General features: G+C 31.6%; 1 protein-coding gene across 1 annotated transcript in view; it reads right to left on the bottom strand.

Annotated features, from left to right (window-relative positions):
* Positions 1-11,881, bottom strand: part of LOC139501968 (repetitive organellar protein-like) — a 103,487-nt gene extending 91,606 nt beyond the window's left edge. Inside the window, exons 1-6 of the mRNA XM_071291281.1 lie at positions 11,779-11,881; positions 7,803-7,936; positions 7,262-7,395; positions 6,796-6,892; positions 5,814-5,838; positions 905-993 (exon numbers count right to left, since the gene is read on the bottom strand). Of these exons, the coding sequence (XP_071147382.1) occupies positions 905-993; positions 5,814-5,838; positions 6,796-6,892; positions 7,262-7,395; positions 7,803-7,892 (435 nt within the window). The 5' untranslated portion in view covers positions 7,893-7,936; positions 11,779-11,881. The remainder of the gene's footprint in view (positions 1-904; positions 994-5,813; positions 5,839-6,795; positions 6,893-7,261; positions 7,396-7,802; positions 7,937-11,778) is intronic.
* Between the last annotated feature and the right edge of the window lie 5,544 nt (positions 11,882-17,425).

The raw sequence follows: 17,425 nt of genomic DNA, 5'->3' as shown, positions 1-17,425 counted from the left end.
AACAAAACTAGAAACAAATGTTCATATAAACATTTCTAAATACAGACAAAATGACAAAAGAAACTAAATATGTCAAAACAACATGAATGGTAAAATCTCACAAAAAAGCTTGAACTCCATTTTTAGTAGTGAATTGTTTTCAAAGTCAAAAGCCCTTAATTTGGCAATTCAGCTCAATATGTGAAGGCATTTAGACGTCAGTACAACTGTTATTTTCGAAGTTCAAAGCCTGGAAATTTGATAAAAGCTGAACCAAACTTTAAATCAATCTGTACCTCATCAAAAAAGACTCACAAACAAAATATTAGCTAAATATGTGAAGGCATTTAAATAGAAACATGAATGTGTCTAAAGTACATGGATGCCCCAATCACACTATCATTTGTTATGTTCAGTGGACCGTGAAATTGGGGTCAAAACTCTAATTTGGCATTATAATTAAAAATATCATTTCTTAGGGAACATGTGTACTAAGTTTCAAGTAGATTGGACTTCAACTTCATCAATACTACCTTGACCAAAAACTTTAACCTAAAGTGGGGCGGACGAATGAACTGACTCACAGACCAGAAAACATAATGCCAGTTAATGGGGCATAAAAAGTCTGTACAACTGTTAGTTGCAGGATGACAGAATGGGGTAAATATAAATTCAAGATTTTTTTCTTGGTAATGAATAAAATTTTCTTCCAAATCTTTCTTTCGTCATGACAAGTTACATTAAAACATATTTAGAAACACACAGTAAATCATTGAACACATTGAAAAACAAAAGCTATTCTCTATTCATGCATTCCTTACACAATAAAATTGATTATTCTTCTTTGAATTCTTAATTTTGTGGTTTGCTGTGACCCATAAATTGATCCACCATGAATATAAATAAGCATAATTATTGTACTTACTTCTAATCTATGTCTAAAGTCTGCTGCTTCATTTTGTAGTAGTGAATCTAAATAAAGTTGACAAAATGTCTGCACAAGTGAAGCTTTGGCTACAAATAAACATATGAAATAAACTGTAATAATTATTATAATTCCTGCCCCAGTACTCTTTAAATATAACACTTTTGGGTTGTTTAATTGTATTATAGTGACCACCATTAAATATTTTGTATTTTAATATAGCAGCACACAACCAGTCTAGTTCTTAGCTTAAATCTGCAAACTTTAAGACAGAATGCCAATTCAAGTACAAGACAGTTAATATAAAGACAAGAGTGCACACGCTGAAATGTCTTGCCTATTTTACTGACATTTATTTATGTTAAAGGTAAAAAAGATGAAAGTTTTACTAAAAGCATTACAGAAACTTAATTAGCATTTTAAAGCTCTATGAAAATGATGTTTAAGTAAAATTATACCTGCCAGACAGAGATATACACCTCACAATTATTTATACACAAGTAGACATTGTTAGAAACCTATATACCAAACATAGGTATCTTATTACTCATAATAAGTGAAAAATTCACATGGCCAAAATTCTCATTTTTTCAAGCAGTTACTAAACCATGAAAAAGAGGCCAAGAACAATGGACATTTGACAAGACAATACTTGGTAACATAAGGTATCTACATACAATACATGCAGCATCCAGGTTTTCTTCCTTCTGAATGTTAAGCTTTATACAAATAGTTAAAGTCGCTGCCAGATAGTAATACCTATGTTTCATTAGGAAAGACAAAAAACAAGTAATTTATTGTATTATCAATTTTTTTTAAAAATACCACATTTTTGTTTTTGTTCGGTTCAATTTTTTTAACTTAGCTATATAAGGTAAGGAAATATAACTCTTACAGTGATTTTGTTATACAGGAATGTGAATGAAATTTTGATATCTTACCTCGTAAGCTATGAGCTCCAGATAAGAATTAACAAATTGGGGTTTTTACCGACTATTTTTTTATGCAATTGGGTAATAAAGTTTTTTAAATGCATTATCAATTCCAATTCACCCCTCAAGCAAATATCAAATTGGGTTTTTCAACACCAAGCTCCTTAATGTATTGGGTTTTTTCAACAACACAATATTGAATATTTAGGCATATTATAATCACATTATATCAGGCATGTTAATATAATCACATTATATCAACCCCAGATGTGTTTCCATCTTAAATGTGTTTCTGTCTTTGTATATGTGCTAGCTGTTTAATTTGGTTTATTCACTTACGAACAATTGTACCTTTAATTTGTGTCCTGTTTTAAACATTCTGTCAGTTTTGTATTTTCTCAAAACTTATGTAAACTGCAGCTGGTGTCACTAGTTGGACAGTAATAATTGCCTTTCTTGATCCAATATGATCCCCTACAGTTTATAGTTGGGGTAGGCTTGGCTAAGTGTTTAGATTTTGAAGTAATATATGTGAAATTTAGGTGCTGTAAGAAAGTTTTGCCAGTCCTTTCACCTATTTGCCAGATCTACTTTTTAATAAAAATAAAAAGTACTTCCCAGATTTAAGATATACCACAAAACCTTGCGGTTTATAGGGTGGTTTAATGACAGAGACCACATTCAACTTAAATTTACAAATAATTCTGCAACATCAAGTAAATAAATGACAATGTTATACTGCACTTGCCAATAAGACAACTACCTTTAGCATCCAGAGCAGTTAAACGAAAACAAAGAAAGTGTCAAGCTGCATTGACGTAAAAAACGGATATGTGTATTCACTCATCAACTAAAACAAAAATAATCTGGGTTAAGTTGTCCCTTATCAGAACTTTTCGTTTCCAATGCTTTCCAACTACATGATTTGGCCTTTCACTATTTCCAACTGATTTTGTTTTTGACATGTTTATCGTTCTAGCAATGTTCTCGTTAAGGTACGCAAACACGCCCGTGTGTTCAGCTATCAAAAAAAAGTCGATAAACATGCTTCTATTCAACATTTTTACCAGACATTTACTTTGGTTTTAATTCATTGTATGTTATGATAAATTTGAAAAAATATGACAGCATGTCACACCCTTATTGGATAAACGCTGAGAAGATCGAAATGTTTTCATAAACACGTGTACCTTTTGAGCAATGGAAAATTCCAACAGGGACCCATTACAGCTACTCGATGCAGGGCTCTATTTTTAGAACAAAAGGACATTTAAAATTATAAATATTATAAAAAATAGATTTACGCTACGACTGTAATCAGATAAGGGTAAATAATGCAAACGATAGCAAATAAAAGCGTTAAGAACTCATGGTTTTGGCATATAATTGGGTTATTGAACCCTGCAATGGGCAATTGCATTGGGTTTTTTATTATTTGTATTGCGTGATCACGCAAATATGCAGCATAGATGCCAACCCCCTTTTGACACAATCAGTAACAAACTATCAAATTTTCCGTATTTTTGAAAAGTTTTCAGTAATCATTTATAAACGTGCATTTACCAATCAAAATTACTGACGAGTGGTTGCAAAGTGATGTACACTTAAATTTGTCATTTAACATGTTGTCTGTAGTATGTATTCCATTCAGGCCAAAATAAAAAGATTGTATGTTTGCCCAAACGCGACCGACCCAAAATAAACCCGACGACTCAAATTCTTTTTTTGACGTTTTTTGGAAGAATTTTTTTTTTTCAGATTTTTTTTGGGTCCGCACCGTCATCGTACAAAACTTAATGTTTGTCGTCTTTGCGTTTTAAAGTAATTGTGAATAAGATTAAAAGAAAGCGTATAAGAGACGCAGTTAATCGATATTCGATGCTCTCTGTATTTATCTTCTGATTTAACGAACATAAAGAAGTAAAACAAGTGAAGTGGCACAGTTTTTTTACGCTGTAGTTGTTTGTACTACCAAACCCTTACCTATATGCTCAATGTTAATTTCATCGTGTTATCGAATATCTGATAAGAATATTCAGGTAGATTTGTTCAAAACCATGTGCAATCGAATATTTTCAATGTTATTCTGACAGGAAATGGATCCGGAAGTTGCGAATTTACAATCTTGCAAGAAGATTTTGTTTTTACTGAATAAAAAGGAATTATTTCTTGATAAATTGTTGTCTTTAATTATAATCTTCCTTTATCATGTAAATTAGATGTCCTTTTATTCAAATAGTTCAAATTTACAAGTCTCATTAGACAGTCAGTACGTTGCTGTTTGGGAGAATTTGATAAAACTATAATTGCTCACAGAATCAGAAATATAATCTTAACTGAATGTAACTCCTTCTGAATAATTTATTGCAATATAAATATAAATCCCTTTTTACAAGAGAAATCTGACTTTTGTCAGAAATATTTTTCCACATGTGCAAAAGTAAAAACATGTTATGGACGCCATATTGGATTTTTATACAATTTGTGAGGAAGCCCCTAGAACCATGACCTAAAAATAAAGTCTTCAGAAAACGTTAACTTTATGCAATTACATTTTATCAATAATGATTATTTTCAAAAATTTAAACTTGATTATTTAAAGAAATAAAATTATAAAAATACGTTTTTAGTTTGGAGATTCTACAGAACATGCTTTGATCTATTTATAGCCAAATTAGTTTACCTGTGTGATAATGTAAAATATAAATTTGTTTTCAAAACATAAAAAAGACACAAACTAAGGATGGTAGATAATAATTCATATAAATATTTTAGGACATTTAATCTATTTTAATAGAAATAGGATTTAAAAACTGCAAACTAATTTAATCATTACATAATCAGCTTAATTTTTTTTTACACAAACATCGTGTTGATGGAACTGTTGAAAATCACTTAACAAATCCAACAGCCCTTTCACACAGTTAGCAATTGTCAGGGTTATAAACATCTCAGGAAACAAATCATATAGTAGACTAATTTATTTATAGAGGTTTTAAATTCATGGCTATTGGTTGTCTCTACAAAGGTTTGACAGAGAAAAAAAAGATATACTGTTTTAAGATCTTTTAATATTTTCATGCAAATTCGGATAAAAAAAAAAAAAAGAATTTGCCTACCTACCTACCCACACCCAGTCATCATGGGTCGGGTTTGGGCAAACTGAAATATTTTTAATTGTGGCCTCATTAATTGTTCAGATGTTCTCGACTCAAACATTTTTGTTTTGTCAAGGAGAAGTAGAGAAAGGGAAAAAGCTACTTAATAAAATGCAAGTTTGACTCTTTGGAAGTCAATTAGTTACCCAACAATAGGTTGATAACTCCCGAGAAACCGGAAGCATTAGATTGGCGTTTCCTAAATACTGGACCCGGACGGAAAAGTAATGATGAAAATCCGCATTTTACAAAACTGAACGTCGATGATTGGGAATCCGTAACTATTCGACTTTGACCGTAATAGCGTAGTTTATATCGCAAAATCGGAAAAACTACGGAAAAATCGTAATAGCTGGCATCTATGACGCAGCTTATCTGGAGCTCTGCTGTGGCACTTTTTAATTTTTTTACTTTGACTTTATCATTTTTTTGGAAAAAAACTTGGTAAAATTAATTTTGGAAAGGTACATGAAAATTAGTTCTGGGGAAATATTTAGTGGTAATTCACCTTAACATCACATCTAACTTCAAAAGAAAAGAGGTCAATTTAATCAGCAGATGACCAGGTCTCAAAAATACTGTTTTTCGAATGTTTTTCCACCATATTATCTAACATTACAAATTAGGTCATACTTTCAAAAAGATGAAGGACCAACAAAATTTTGTGTTTGACAGAAAAGTTTCAACACTTTAATAAAATTCTTATTGATGATGAAACTGGAGTTAATTCTAAATTAACAGTATTGTTCAGTAATATTCTTATTTTTACCTCAACTTTTTATCTTAATCAGTTATTTGTTACCCTTTGTATACAATTACCTTCAGCTGAAGATTCACTTAATATCTGAAATAATACAAAATGTAATTTTAAACAGCTAGTAAGAAAAAGAATCTAAAAATTTAGCAAAGTCAACTAAAAATTCTCAGACATGGGCAAAGTTCTTAACAAGTTGAAAATCATTGAAAGAATATGACAGTGCAAATTGGTTAGACTTTAAGAGTCAAGCGTGTTACAATGTTGCTATTTCGTCATTTGTGTCCTTTTTATTTCATACTGACATTACTGTTTTGTTTTGAACAAAAGATTTACCTACCCAAAATATAATAGGATCTGATGAGTCAAGCCATTTCCAACTGTTTTTTGTTTGTTTTTATGTTGTGCTGTTACTTGACTGTCTGAGGATATGTTGAGGGTTGGGTACTCATTCATCAACATGTTCTACCACACAATACTACATTAGTCAGGAGCCTGTAACACTGTGTTTGTCATTGGCTGCAGTCGGTTATATTTTTTTTTTTTTTCAATTATTGTTTTGTCATAAATCCTACCTTTGTTTTTTTGTATGAATTTTTCATATTTTGTTGTGTTGGTGCCCTTCATAGGGGAGTATACAATGTGGGTTTTGATCATTGTTGATTATTGTAGAGTGACCTATAGTTGCTTAAATCCATGACATTTGGGTAAATAAACCCAAAAGACAAAAACAATTGCATATTTAACATTGACGCACAACAATCATCAATGTGCAAATTTGATTGGCCTGATATCTATTCTGTTGGTTTGATTGCTTTAAAAAGACCAAAACATAATGACAAGAAAAAAATAGCACTTTAAAAACGCACACAAACTAAAATCCAGGCAAGAGTGAATATCCTATAGGCTAATATTAACAGCCAAAAGGAAGTAACTAAAACAAATTTAGAAAAGTCAGCATCGTAATTACTACATTTTGTGCAAAAACATAACATTTCTATATCTTATACTTGAAAATAAGAATGTGATTGTGTTTCAGTTACTCACATTTATGGCATCAAAAAACTGTTCCATTAACACATACATTTCATCACTTTTCTCTGTTTTACATTCTTGCTTCAAGTATTGAACTGCTTCCTGGACCTATAAAAGAAATTCTGTATATAATAAATACATTTGAAGCTATAATTTTTTTTTTTTAAACTTATGTTTATATATTATATATTATTATAAGATGACTATATCTTAACTAATCTGCATTCAATTTAGAATTAAGATTTTATCTATTGAGAATTATGTTCATTTTTTTACCATAAATGAGAGCAATAAATTGATTTCAAGACAATATTCATGTATAAGTATATGAGCAAAAATATAAAGCAATATCTAAACATCTTTTTTAATTACAAAATTTAGTAATCTTTGCAGTTAATGCTTTATTTACTAAATAAAATTTTCTATATACAAATGGACATGTATGTTTGAAAAGATTAATATGATATAAAAACTTATCATCTGCAGAAATTCTTCACTAATAATGAATTCAGTGAAAGCTACACCAGCTCTACCAATAACTTGAAGTATGAGCAGCAAGTCCTGTAAATCTTCATGCTGAAATGGTCCTTCAAGAATGTGCAAGCTTACAGCCTATGAAAATATATAATACAAGAGAACAAAGATCAACATAATAAAATTATGCATTAATGTTCAACATACTAGTACATGTTGATTTTATTTCATTTAAAGACACAGTAATTTAACATCTGGATTTTGATGGTAAGCATTATCATTATTTCACTGCACTTAATACTGCATAATAATAACCTTTGTCTGTAGAAATGAGTTTAATATTTCACCAGTTGATCAGTTTGTTTTAAGGTGTTTCAAACTGTAATTTCGCAAACCTTTTTTAGTAATTGGTATTGTAATATGGTATAGCCTACTAAATATCCACATTAAAAGATTTCATAAAGGCAAGATGATGAATGAGTGTAATATTTTTTTTAAACACATGAACATCATTACATGTTTGTTTATATGGTTGTAATTATTACTTTACAAACAGCTGTCTTTGTATTCAAGTCACTGCAAATGACATCATCTGAATCCACCCAATTCTTCAAGTCAACTATTTCTTTCAACATTTTGTTGTTCTATCTTTTTGTCTATTTATGACTTGTATTTAGACCTATTTAAATAAAAATACATGTTGTTGTTTAGATTACATATGCATTGTGCAATGAAATTACATAGAAAAATACTAACTAAAAATTGATAATCAGAGCTGATTGCTCTGAGGTGGCAGAAGGTGAATAAAAGGTAACTTGAATTACCATAAAAGCAGCCCCACTAACCCAGCCTGCTTTGTTCCATTATCGTTATGACATATTTTTTTTCTTCAAACAAGAATGTGTCATAAGTACATGGATTTCCCATCCGTACAATCATTTTCTATGTTCAGTGGACCATGAAAATTAGGTAAAATCTTTAATTTGGCAGTAAAATTAGAAAGATAATATCATAAAGAACACATGTGTACTAAGTTTCAAGTTGATTGGACTTCAACTTCATCAAAAACTACCTCGACCATAAACTTTAACCTGAAGCAGGACGGACGGACAGACCAGAAAACATAATGCCCATAAATGGGGCATAATAATAGTAAGACTTGTTACATACCTGCCAACTTTTGAAATTTCCCATAGGTTTTTTTTAGTGTGCAACAACGATTTTAAAGGTTGCAATTTTTAGCGAAGTATTTTGCAAGATCTGGATTGTCTAGAAATAGTGTCATATTTGTATGATGAGCTTACATGCCTTTTTCTATAGTCTGTTTGCATGATTCTAGTTATTAAATCAGTAGAAAAGTTGAGCATATAGCTAGCAGACCAGGATTATTTTCTTGTGTTAGGATATTAAATGCTTGTTGAAATTTCCAATTTTGAATTATTCACAAAGATGGACCTTTAACATGTTGGGAACAACACTCCGAATGAGGGGAAACACTCATTGGAAGAACATTACAACCCACTGTAAAAATGAGCACCTTTATATTCATATTATTTGATGAAACTTTTCCCCAAGAACTATGCATCTATCAAGTATTAAATGGTCAAAATATGTCAAAAGAATTTTGTGATGTTTCTAAACTTATATCTTCTTTATTAATTTGACCCCTCAATCCTCATTTAGAAAAGTTGTTCCCACTTTTGAGTTAAAAATCTTAAAAAAATTTCTTTCTTTTATCATGTTTATTTAAACAGTAAAATGACCCCTTGTTTTAGGGACTGTCCCTCATTTAAGGGACACCACTCATAATTGGGGGGGAGGGGGTCCCAACCTGTTTGTTGGTCTTTGTGACAAAAAGAATAGTACATTGTGCTTTAAATTATTTAATTGAATACAAAAATAACATATGTTACAACAAGTATTATGTCAATAAATTAGTGAAAAAACTACTATTTATTAACTTTATGGTAGTACTGCATCATTGAATTTTGTCAATCAGCCATGCTTTTATCCTTAAGCTGTGTAAGAACCTCCTTGCAGATTGTTTATACATGTATATCTCAATTCGTAAGATTCACTCGTATATGTAACGTTTTAGATTTTAACGAGAGAAATTTATTTATTACAGAAAAATTATTACACCAGGATTTTCGATATCACAAACCAGTCAAAACATTTACTAAATTTTATCATCCCTTCAAGAACATCATTTGTAAATATAACTCAACATGCAGACTTATATGTTCAGGTATTTCACATCCAATCTTTTATAGTAATATTCTTTACAAAGCACAAAAATGTCAGTATTCAACTCAGTTCTAAGCTTACAAAACCTTTAAACAGACTTATTAAGAAGGGATATAGTTACGATACTGTTGTCAGGTCATTAGAGATTACATATTTTGGTTTTAATATTGATTCACTTATAGGGTCTTTGCATTGGAATTAAACATGTTTAATTACAAACCAGTTGTTCGCATGACACAGGTTATGTTCTTTTCATATAACTTATGATGGTATAATAGGAAACCCCTAATGGGAGGGATTGTGCCCGATATTCATATGATGAAGACATAATCTTTTAATCAGTTTAATTGACGTCTGGAGCTGGCATGTCAGTAAATGCTAGTAGTCTGTTGTTATTTATGTATTATTGTCATTTTGTTTATTTTCTTTTGTTACCTCTTCTGACATCGGACTTCTCTTGATCTGATTTTTACTGTGCGTATTGTTATGCATTAACCTTCTACACTGGCTAGAGGTATAGGGGGAGGGTTGAGATCTCAAAAAACATGTTTAACCCTGCCACATTTTTGTGCCTGTCCCAAGTCAGTAGCCTCTGGCCTTTGTAAGACTTGTGTGATTTTTAATTTTAGCTTCTTGTGTATAATTTGGAGTTTAGTAGGACATTCATTTTCACTGAACTAGTATATTTATTTGTTTAGTAGCCAGCTGAAGGATGCCTCTGGGCGCATGAGTTTCTCGCTGCATTGAAAACCTATTGGTGACCTTCTGCTGTTGTCTGTTCTATGGTCCCATTAAATGAGGGATATCCCTTAAACTAGGACTGTCTCTCAGACAATTTGTTTTTGGATTTTTTTGCTGTTGAAGCCTTTTAAAGTTCATTTGGACCCTGTGGCTAAAATGGCTGCGTTTTCACCTCAAAATTACAGTCAAACCTGTGCATCTGGAAAAGTTTTAACGCATAGCATGCCTTAAATAAATAAATTTCAAATATGTTTTATGTTTTAGAAAAATAAAAACTGAACAGGATTTTGCAGAGCTCTTTTTTTCATATCTCCAGAAGGTGCCAAAATAAAATAAGTTAGGTTTGAGAACTTCCCAACAGGTAATAATTGAAGTGAGCTGTATTGATTGACATGGAAAATAGATGGACAATAGATACATGACAGCATTTGAGGTTTAATCTGTGTACCAGAGGCAGAGTGGACCATACATGTATCAGGTGAAACTCAAATGTTAGTTAATTTTATTATCTTTTGCAGGGAAGGAAAAAAGTGTACTGCAAAATCCAGGGAAGATCTGAATTATCTAAAACACACAATGCATTTGAATTTTATTTATCTAGGGCATGCTATGCCTTAATTAAATTTTTTCCAGATGCAGAAGTTTGTCTGTACTCTTTTTCGAGGTGAAAACGCAGCCATTTTAGCCTAGGCTAAGGCAAAAGGTCCACATGAACCCTAACTTCAAAGACAAAAAGGAGGGAATCATTAAATATATATAATTCGTATTTAAAATAAGTATTTTAAAAGAGGCTGAGGCTTAAGAGGTGTTCTCTTATCTTCAATAACAAAGATTGAATTCATAGTTGTGTTTTGTCAATATAATCGGAGACATATAAATAGTATTCAGAGGCGGATTAGGGGGGTGGGGCTCCCCTTTTGGGGAAAAAATCTGGTTGATTATATAGGGAATCACTGAAGCGCGACTGGAGCGGGCCCCCACTTATGAAAATTTCTGGATCCGCCACTGGTATACATGTCTGGATATAATATTAATACCAGATAGACATTCTTTTTTGGGAAAAGTTTCTGCAAATTAATGTAAATATACATGACATGTCATGTGTGTCCTTTCAACATTTTACCATAGGCTGATACAGGGTCCCACCTTTTAATGGGGAAAATTTGGTTGATTATATAGGGATTCACTAAATCACTGAAGCAGCACTCCCCCCCCTTTTTTTAAATGAAAAAATCTGTTTTACCCCACCGGGAGTCATTACTTTGAAGGGTTATCCCTCATTATATTATAAAGAGGTTGTTCACAACTTGTTAAAAAGATGTCGATCTTATACGTCTTCAATTTTTTGTTATGGTTTGGTCGCCAAACAGGAGTGAATGTTCTTGAATCGCCCTTTTTACTACTATTTTTTTTTTTAGAATGGAGCTCGATCTATTCTGTTGCAAACAATTTTTATCAGGTCCGGTGAACATTGTCATGCTTTGTTAGAAAACTTTTAACAATTGTATAATGTTTCATCAAACAATCCCATACATCTCCGTTGACGTTCTTTCGTATCAATAACACGTTTTCCCAACGGCAAATCGCATTGTTTTCATTCAGCAGACGACTTCTTTATTCCACTAGGTGGCGACCTCTAACCTTTGTGACGTCATATGGCGGGAACCTGTCATCTGTCAACAAAAGCATGTGCTCGCCAGATGTAAACACGACAATGAACGATACTGTTGTGCATTTGCATCCATTATACATGCGATTTTTTTAATTTTATAGATATTTTATGAATTTATTGTTTCGTTTTACTTTGATTTATACATGCTTAAAAAAAAGAGATAAAACTAGTTCATTTTGGTAAGAATTACATTGACAGCAAACTGCAGAAATTGCACATGCTTTGTTTAATATATTTATAAATTTTTATTTTAAAGTAACTTTTTTGTATATCTTACAATGATATATTACTATTTTGTAATGATAAAACGTTACCTTAATTTGTTTTTTTAATCTTATTTAGCGAAATGTGCCACCTCCTTGGATGAAAATAAGTAGTTGGTATGCACACATTACAAGTTTCTTTTTCCCGCTTGCAAATTGAACATTAAATAGGACGCGTTGCTATTGTTACAATTCACCAGCGCCACCAGGTGTCAATAGTGTGCAGAAGTGCATGCAAAGGCGGGTTACTCTAATCATTTTGCATGGCAAATTTCATGCAACTATATAGATGGTATGTGAACCGGCGTTATGAGCTAAATATTAATAAAATAAATTTGTGTGAATATTTAATCCAATAAACTTGCTTTATATCACACTTTTATGGCTAATTATTTGAAATGCAGTCGTTTGTGCATCAAAAAACTGCGTAGGAGATTTTCTAAGATAGTTTACTTCACCTGGTATTTTGAGGGATTTGTATTATTATGTCGACAGATTGCTCATTTTGATTTGATTTCTGTTCTTTATATTTTAATTTCAAGCTAGCTTAATTATTTTGAAGCTGAATAATCTGCATATTGTGCCTCATAACTTATAAGATGATTGCAGCTGTGTAACATGTTAGTACAAAATTTTACTTCTTCAAGTTTTTCGTGTTCATGTATTTCTTTTGTTATATCTTTTCGAAAATTTCTTGCGTAAAATGTCGATTATCTTTGGTAATTATTATAGAATAATAGGCAAAAATCTAGGCAGACTGTTGTTTTATTGTCAGAAGGTGACGCCATGCACATTGATGTAGAAAAGAGCCTGTTTGGCAGGTGAGATGAATAAACAAAGACATAACGGGATCGAATTAAAAGAACTGTACACAGAAGAAACGCTACATGTTCACCCTATCAGATGATTTATTGCTTCTTAAGAGTCCATACAATATGAAGATGTATTGCCAATGAAAAAGACATCGTAAATTTTAACAAAATGCTGCATGTAAATGGAGGGGTGTCATTCAAATGATGGCGTAGAGTTGAGTTACAAGAAAGATCGTTTGCAAAGTATTACGAAACCAATGATATCATTTGCATCATAGACTATCCGAAATCTCGTTCGTTGCCTGCAGCTGTCGGCACCTGGACTCTTTAAGCATCAGATATGTTGAAGAAATTGCAACCCGCATCCAAGTTTCTCCATCTTCAAAAAATAAGTTGACGTGTGTAATACATGCGTCTAACCCGCAGGAGACGAATTGCTTCCATGTAATTCAAGAGACTACTAGAAATGGTACTTGTTATTATTACAAAGGGACCAGCAAGAGGGAAATAAACCTCTAATTAATACTAATCTTATTGAGATGCAAGGACACAGTTCCAAACTTTACAAAGACTTCTTTAGTCATGACGGATTCTCATCTTCACGCTCCTTTTCAATTAATTGTAAAAACAAACTGATTACGTATTAATATGAGCTAATTTTGAATAATTTGAAATTAAATCACAGCTACTTATTAAAACGAATGCGTTTTCGTTCTTCTCTTACGCAAAAATCAACATACGGAGTGTGGCTTAATACCATATGTTAGAATATATGGACCAAAACAGACGATGGAAGCATATTGTCAGGACGACTTGATACTGTCTGACATGCGGTCAACACTTTATGTCAAGAAAACACAATAAGATAGCAACTGACAGATTATAATATCACCTCCTCAATATGCTAATAAGGAGACAATATCAAGAATACAGTTTATATTTTTCCTTGCAAATTTGCAAGCATGTCTAATGCAACAGTGTCATGCAACCAGGCAAAATATATTTAAACCCTCAAAAGTCTATCATTGTTTAACAGAGTGGAAAATAATCCGTAAAGATTACATGACAATTTCTCATTATAAAATTAATAAATTGTCATCCCATTCAGTGAAAATTACTATTCAGAAATAATGACAGGCACTCTTAAACTTCACCGTGAAATATTTTGACCATCTTTAATGAGGTTAAAATCTCGTTAGAGGCTATCATAACTCAAGATCTGTTGACTGGTCTATTATACAGACATGTCAGTGACCCTCTTCGGGACAAATTGTCATACAAATTAGTTCCTTAAAAACTTTCTTTCATAGAGCTCAGTCAGTCACTGTATATTACCTCCAACTTCTTTTTTTGGATGTTTTCATGTAATGTATGGTTTCATGATAAGTATCAGACATTTATTTTGTGTCATATGTTTTATTGGAACTAAAGTCTTGTTAATCTTATAGATTTCTGGCATCATCTGCATCTTTAACATAATTAACATATTAAAATTACGAATTTACATCACTATCAATAATGTAACAGAAACAGATAAAACAGGGGATGGAATTCATTGATGTAACAAAACCTGATCTGTATTCAAATTTCTGCTCTCTGTTTATTTTTTAACACACCAGTATGAATAAAAAACTAAGTTAACCTTCGTTTTAAAACATCTGCTTTGATTACAAAATAACTAATATCTTTTAAAAAGTCAGTAAAAAGAGCACATGTTACTGGAAAAAGTTACAAGGCGATTAGGTTTCAAACTCCGAGAAATGCATTAAGTCTGCTTAACTTTGAAACGCAAATAAATTTCCTCTAGTTTTTCTCCAAGGACATAATATTCAACGGGAATTTATAATATATAATTGGCATAACATTTGCATATGTTATGCTCATTTTTTATCATGTGTGAGAGGTTTAAAAAATGCATTGAAATATAAAACACTTTATTAGTTATATGTTAATGGAGATACATAATCATAAATTCACTGTACATTATCAATGCAATTCTAAAATTTCCATTAGAATAATAAAACCTTTTCAAATAAGAGAACACAAATAAACCACAATGAAAATAACAGTGCATGTGCAAACAACTATGAGATATTCAAGAACAACAAAAATAAAACCAATCATCATAAGGGCACCTTTAAATATATACAACTCGGTAGTCACACATTACAATGTGTTATCAACATAGTTCATTAATTCAATAGAAAAATAAATATAGCAGTGATTTCCCGTCTTCCTTGAATACAAAATAAAACCGTAATCATAAGAGAACAAATTATGACAGTGACTTTTATACCACTCTAAAATCATCAGTAACAATCGAACGAAATTTAAACTAATATTTACAGCAATTTGTCTCGCATTTTTCAAGAATATCTCCAATTCTTCTCTTTTCCATAGGATTAGTGTCTTTATATTTACAGTTTCATTAGCTGTTGTAAATTAGCGTAAACCTCTCAGAGACCATTGTATACCAAATTACTATAGATGTCAACTCTTGGATATATAGAATTGCCGAAAGTAGAATTTTATATGTAGAAACAGCTGGTTTTATTGATGAAAGAAAAGATGACACCGTTATTATAATTATTTATCTCCTTTTTAAATAATGATAACGGTGTTATTGTAACTTTCTATCGCCGGATTTGAATATATTACTGTTAAATCTATTATATATTTTCATCTGACAGCTAATCAGCTATTGTTTGCCCTTAACTCACTTTTATAAAGGTTGACAATTTTTTAAGAAAAATAAAGAAAAAATTTCACGATACAATACTACGTCTATTGGAATTCTTACTGGTAGATAATTCCAGTTTAATCCCAGTGTTGACATGGTCACCTGGATTTCTCCATCTGGCAACCAAACCGTTACTGAAAAGGAACGGACGTGTTTGGTTCTGCATTATTTTAAGTCGCGTCCGGTCGGAATAGGAGAGTGAATGATTGAGTTCCTCAAGTTTAATTATACAAAACAGATTTCGAGGTCCATAGCTGGTCTGCTGCAAAGCAGTATTCCATCATTCCCTTTTCCATCATTTTACTGTATCAGTCAATATTATCGAAGTATTCGTTATCTCGGTCTACCAACGTATTGCTCCACTGGTTGTATTATGTCGAGAAGCTGATCAGAAGTATCAACCCGATGATAAATCATATTGGCAGTTTCATAAACGGGACCCGGAGAACGAAATTATGTCTACTGTAAATAGTTATCAAAGGTTCCAGGATTATAATTTAGTACGCCAGACGCGCGTTTCGTCTACATACGACTCATCAGTGACGCTCATATCGGGATATATGTGTCACCATTTACGACATACATATATTCTGTCATGAACGGTCAACCGAGATATAATGGCGTATGTAAACGTTTTCGTAGAGATGACTTCCACTGTACCATTATGAACAGTGACGTGTGTAACATGCTCTTTTGTATAAACGAATTTCTTTAAAATCAAATCAATCCAAATCATAGATCGATTTAATTTTGAAATGCTACCAAGACAAACATAACAATATTTACGAACATAAAAAATTCAAAGTTAACAAACATTTATATAGAACTCAGTTGGAAAAAAATAGTGAAGGGTCAAAATTTATAAACAACTATATAAGAGATGGAACATTTGAATAAGATAGAATATCACTTGATATTTATTAATAACCAATAAATTAAAACACAAAAACACAAATTTAGAAAAAAGGGGATTTATTTGATAAGCGCCTGCATATGATTTTTTCCTCACCAGGCATTTTGTTGAAAGATTGGACTATACAGTCTTTGTCTACGTTTTTTTTTCTCAAATTTGACATTTTAAAGCAATTGAAATTCATCTCCAACCGTGCAATTTTACAGAGGGGGACATAAACTTTTTCAGGGGTTTATTTACGGTGTCAATGGGTAGAATACTATCTTTTAATCTTAATTTTTCCCTTACGAAATCACTTTTACTTAACGCGACACTTGCTACGAGATACATACCAAATTTAATTTTATGAATTTTTTTTGTTCAATCATAATTCGATATTAGCAGCCAGTATAATTCAATTTTGTGAAAATAAGGTAAGACACATCGATGATGAATTATTCACATGCAAGTGAATAATTCGACCTAATTGAATCCATATTCATATGATCTTCAATGTAATCCCTTAGCTATATAGAGACGGATTATGCACGGTTGATGCGTTTTAGACTATTAAAATAAAAGAATGTTAACATTGACAGTGAAACAAAGGTAAATCATTTAGTTGACTGATTCAATCCACAAAAAATAATTCTTATACAGGTAACATTGAAAATTAACTTATTTTTTAACCTTAAAATTGAAATCAAACAGACATAGACATATCCATTTGCACGAGGTCCATATATCTATCTATATTTTTGTATATGTTTATATCGTGTTATGTGACCGTCGGTTGTTTTC

This window comes from Mytilus edulis, chromosome 1, assembly GCF_963676685.1.
Source record: "Mytilus edulis chromosome 1, xbMytEdul2.2, whole genome shotgun sequence".
In the NCBI taxonomy this organism is placed as follows: Eukaryota; Metazoa; Mollusca; class Bivalvia; order Mytilida; family Mytilidae; genus Mytilus; species Mytilus edulis.
Note: the sequence above shows the minus strand (reverse complement) of the source record. Positions and strands in the feature narration are given on the sequence as shown.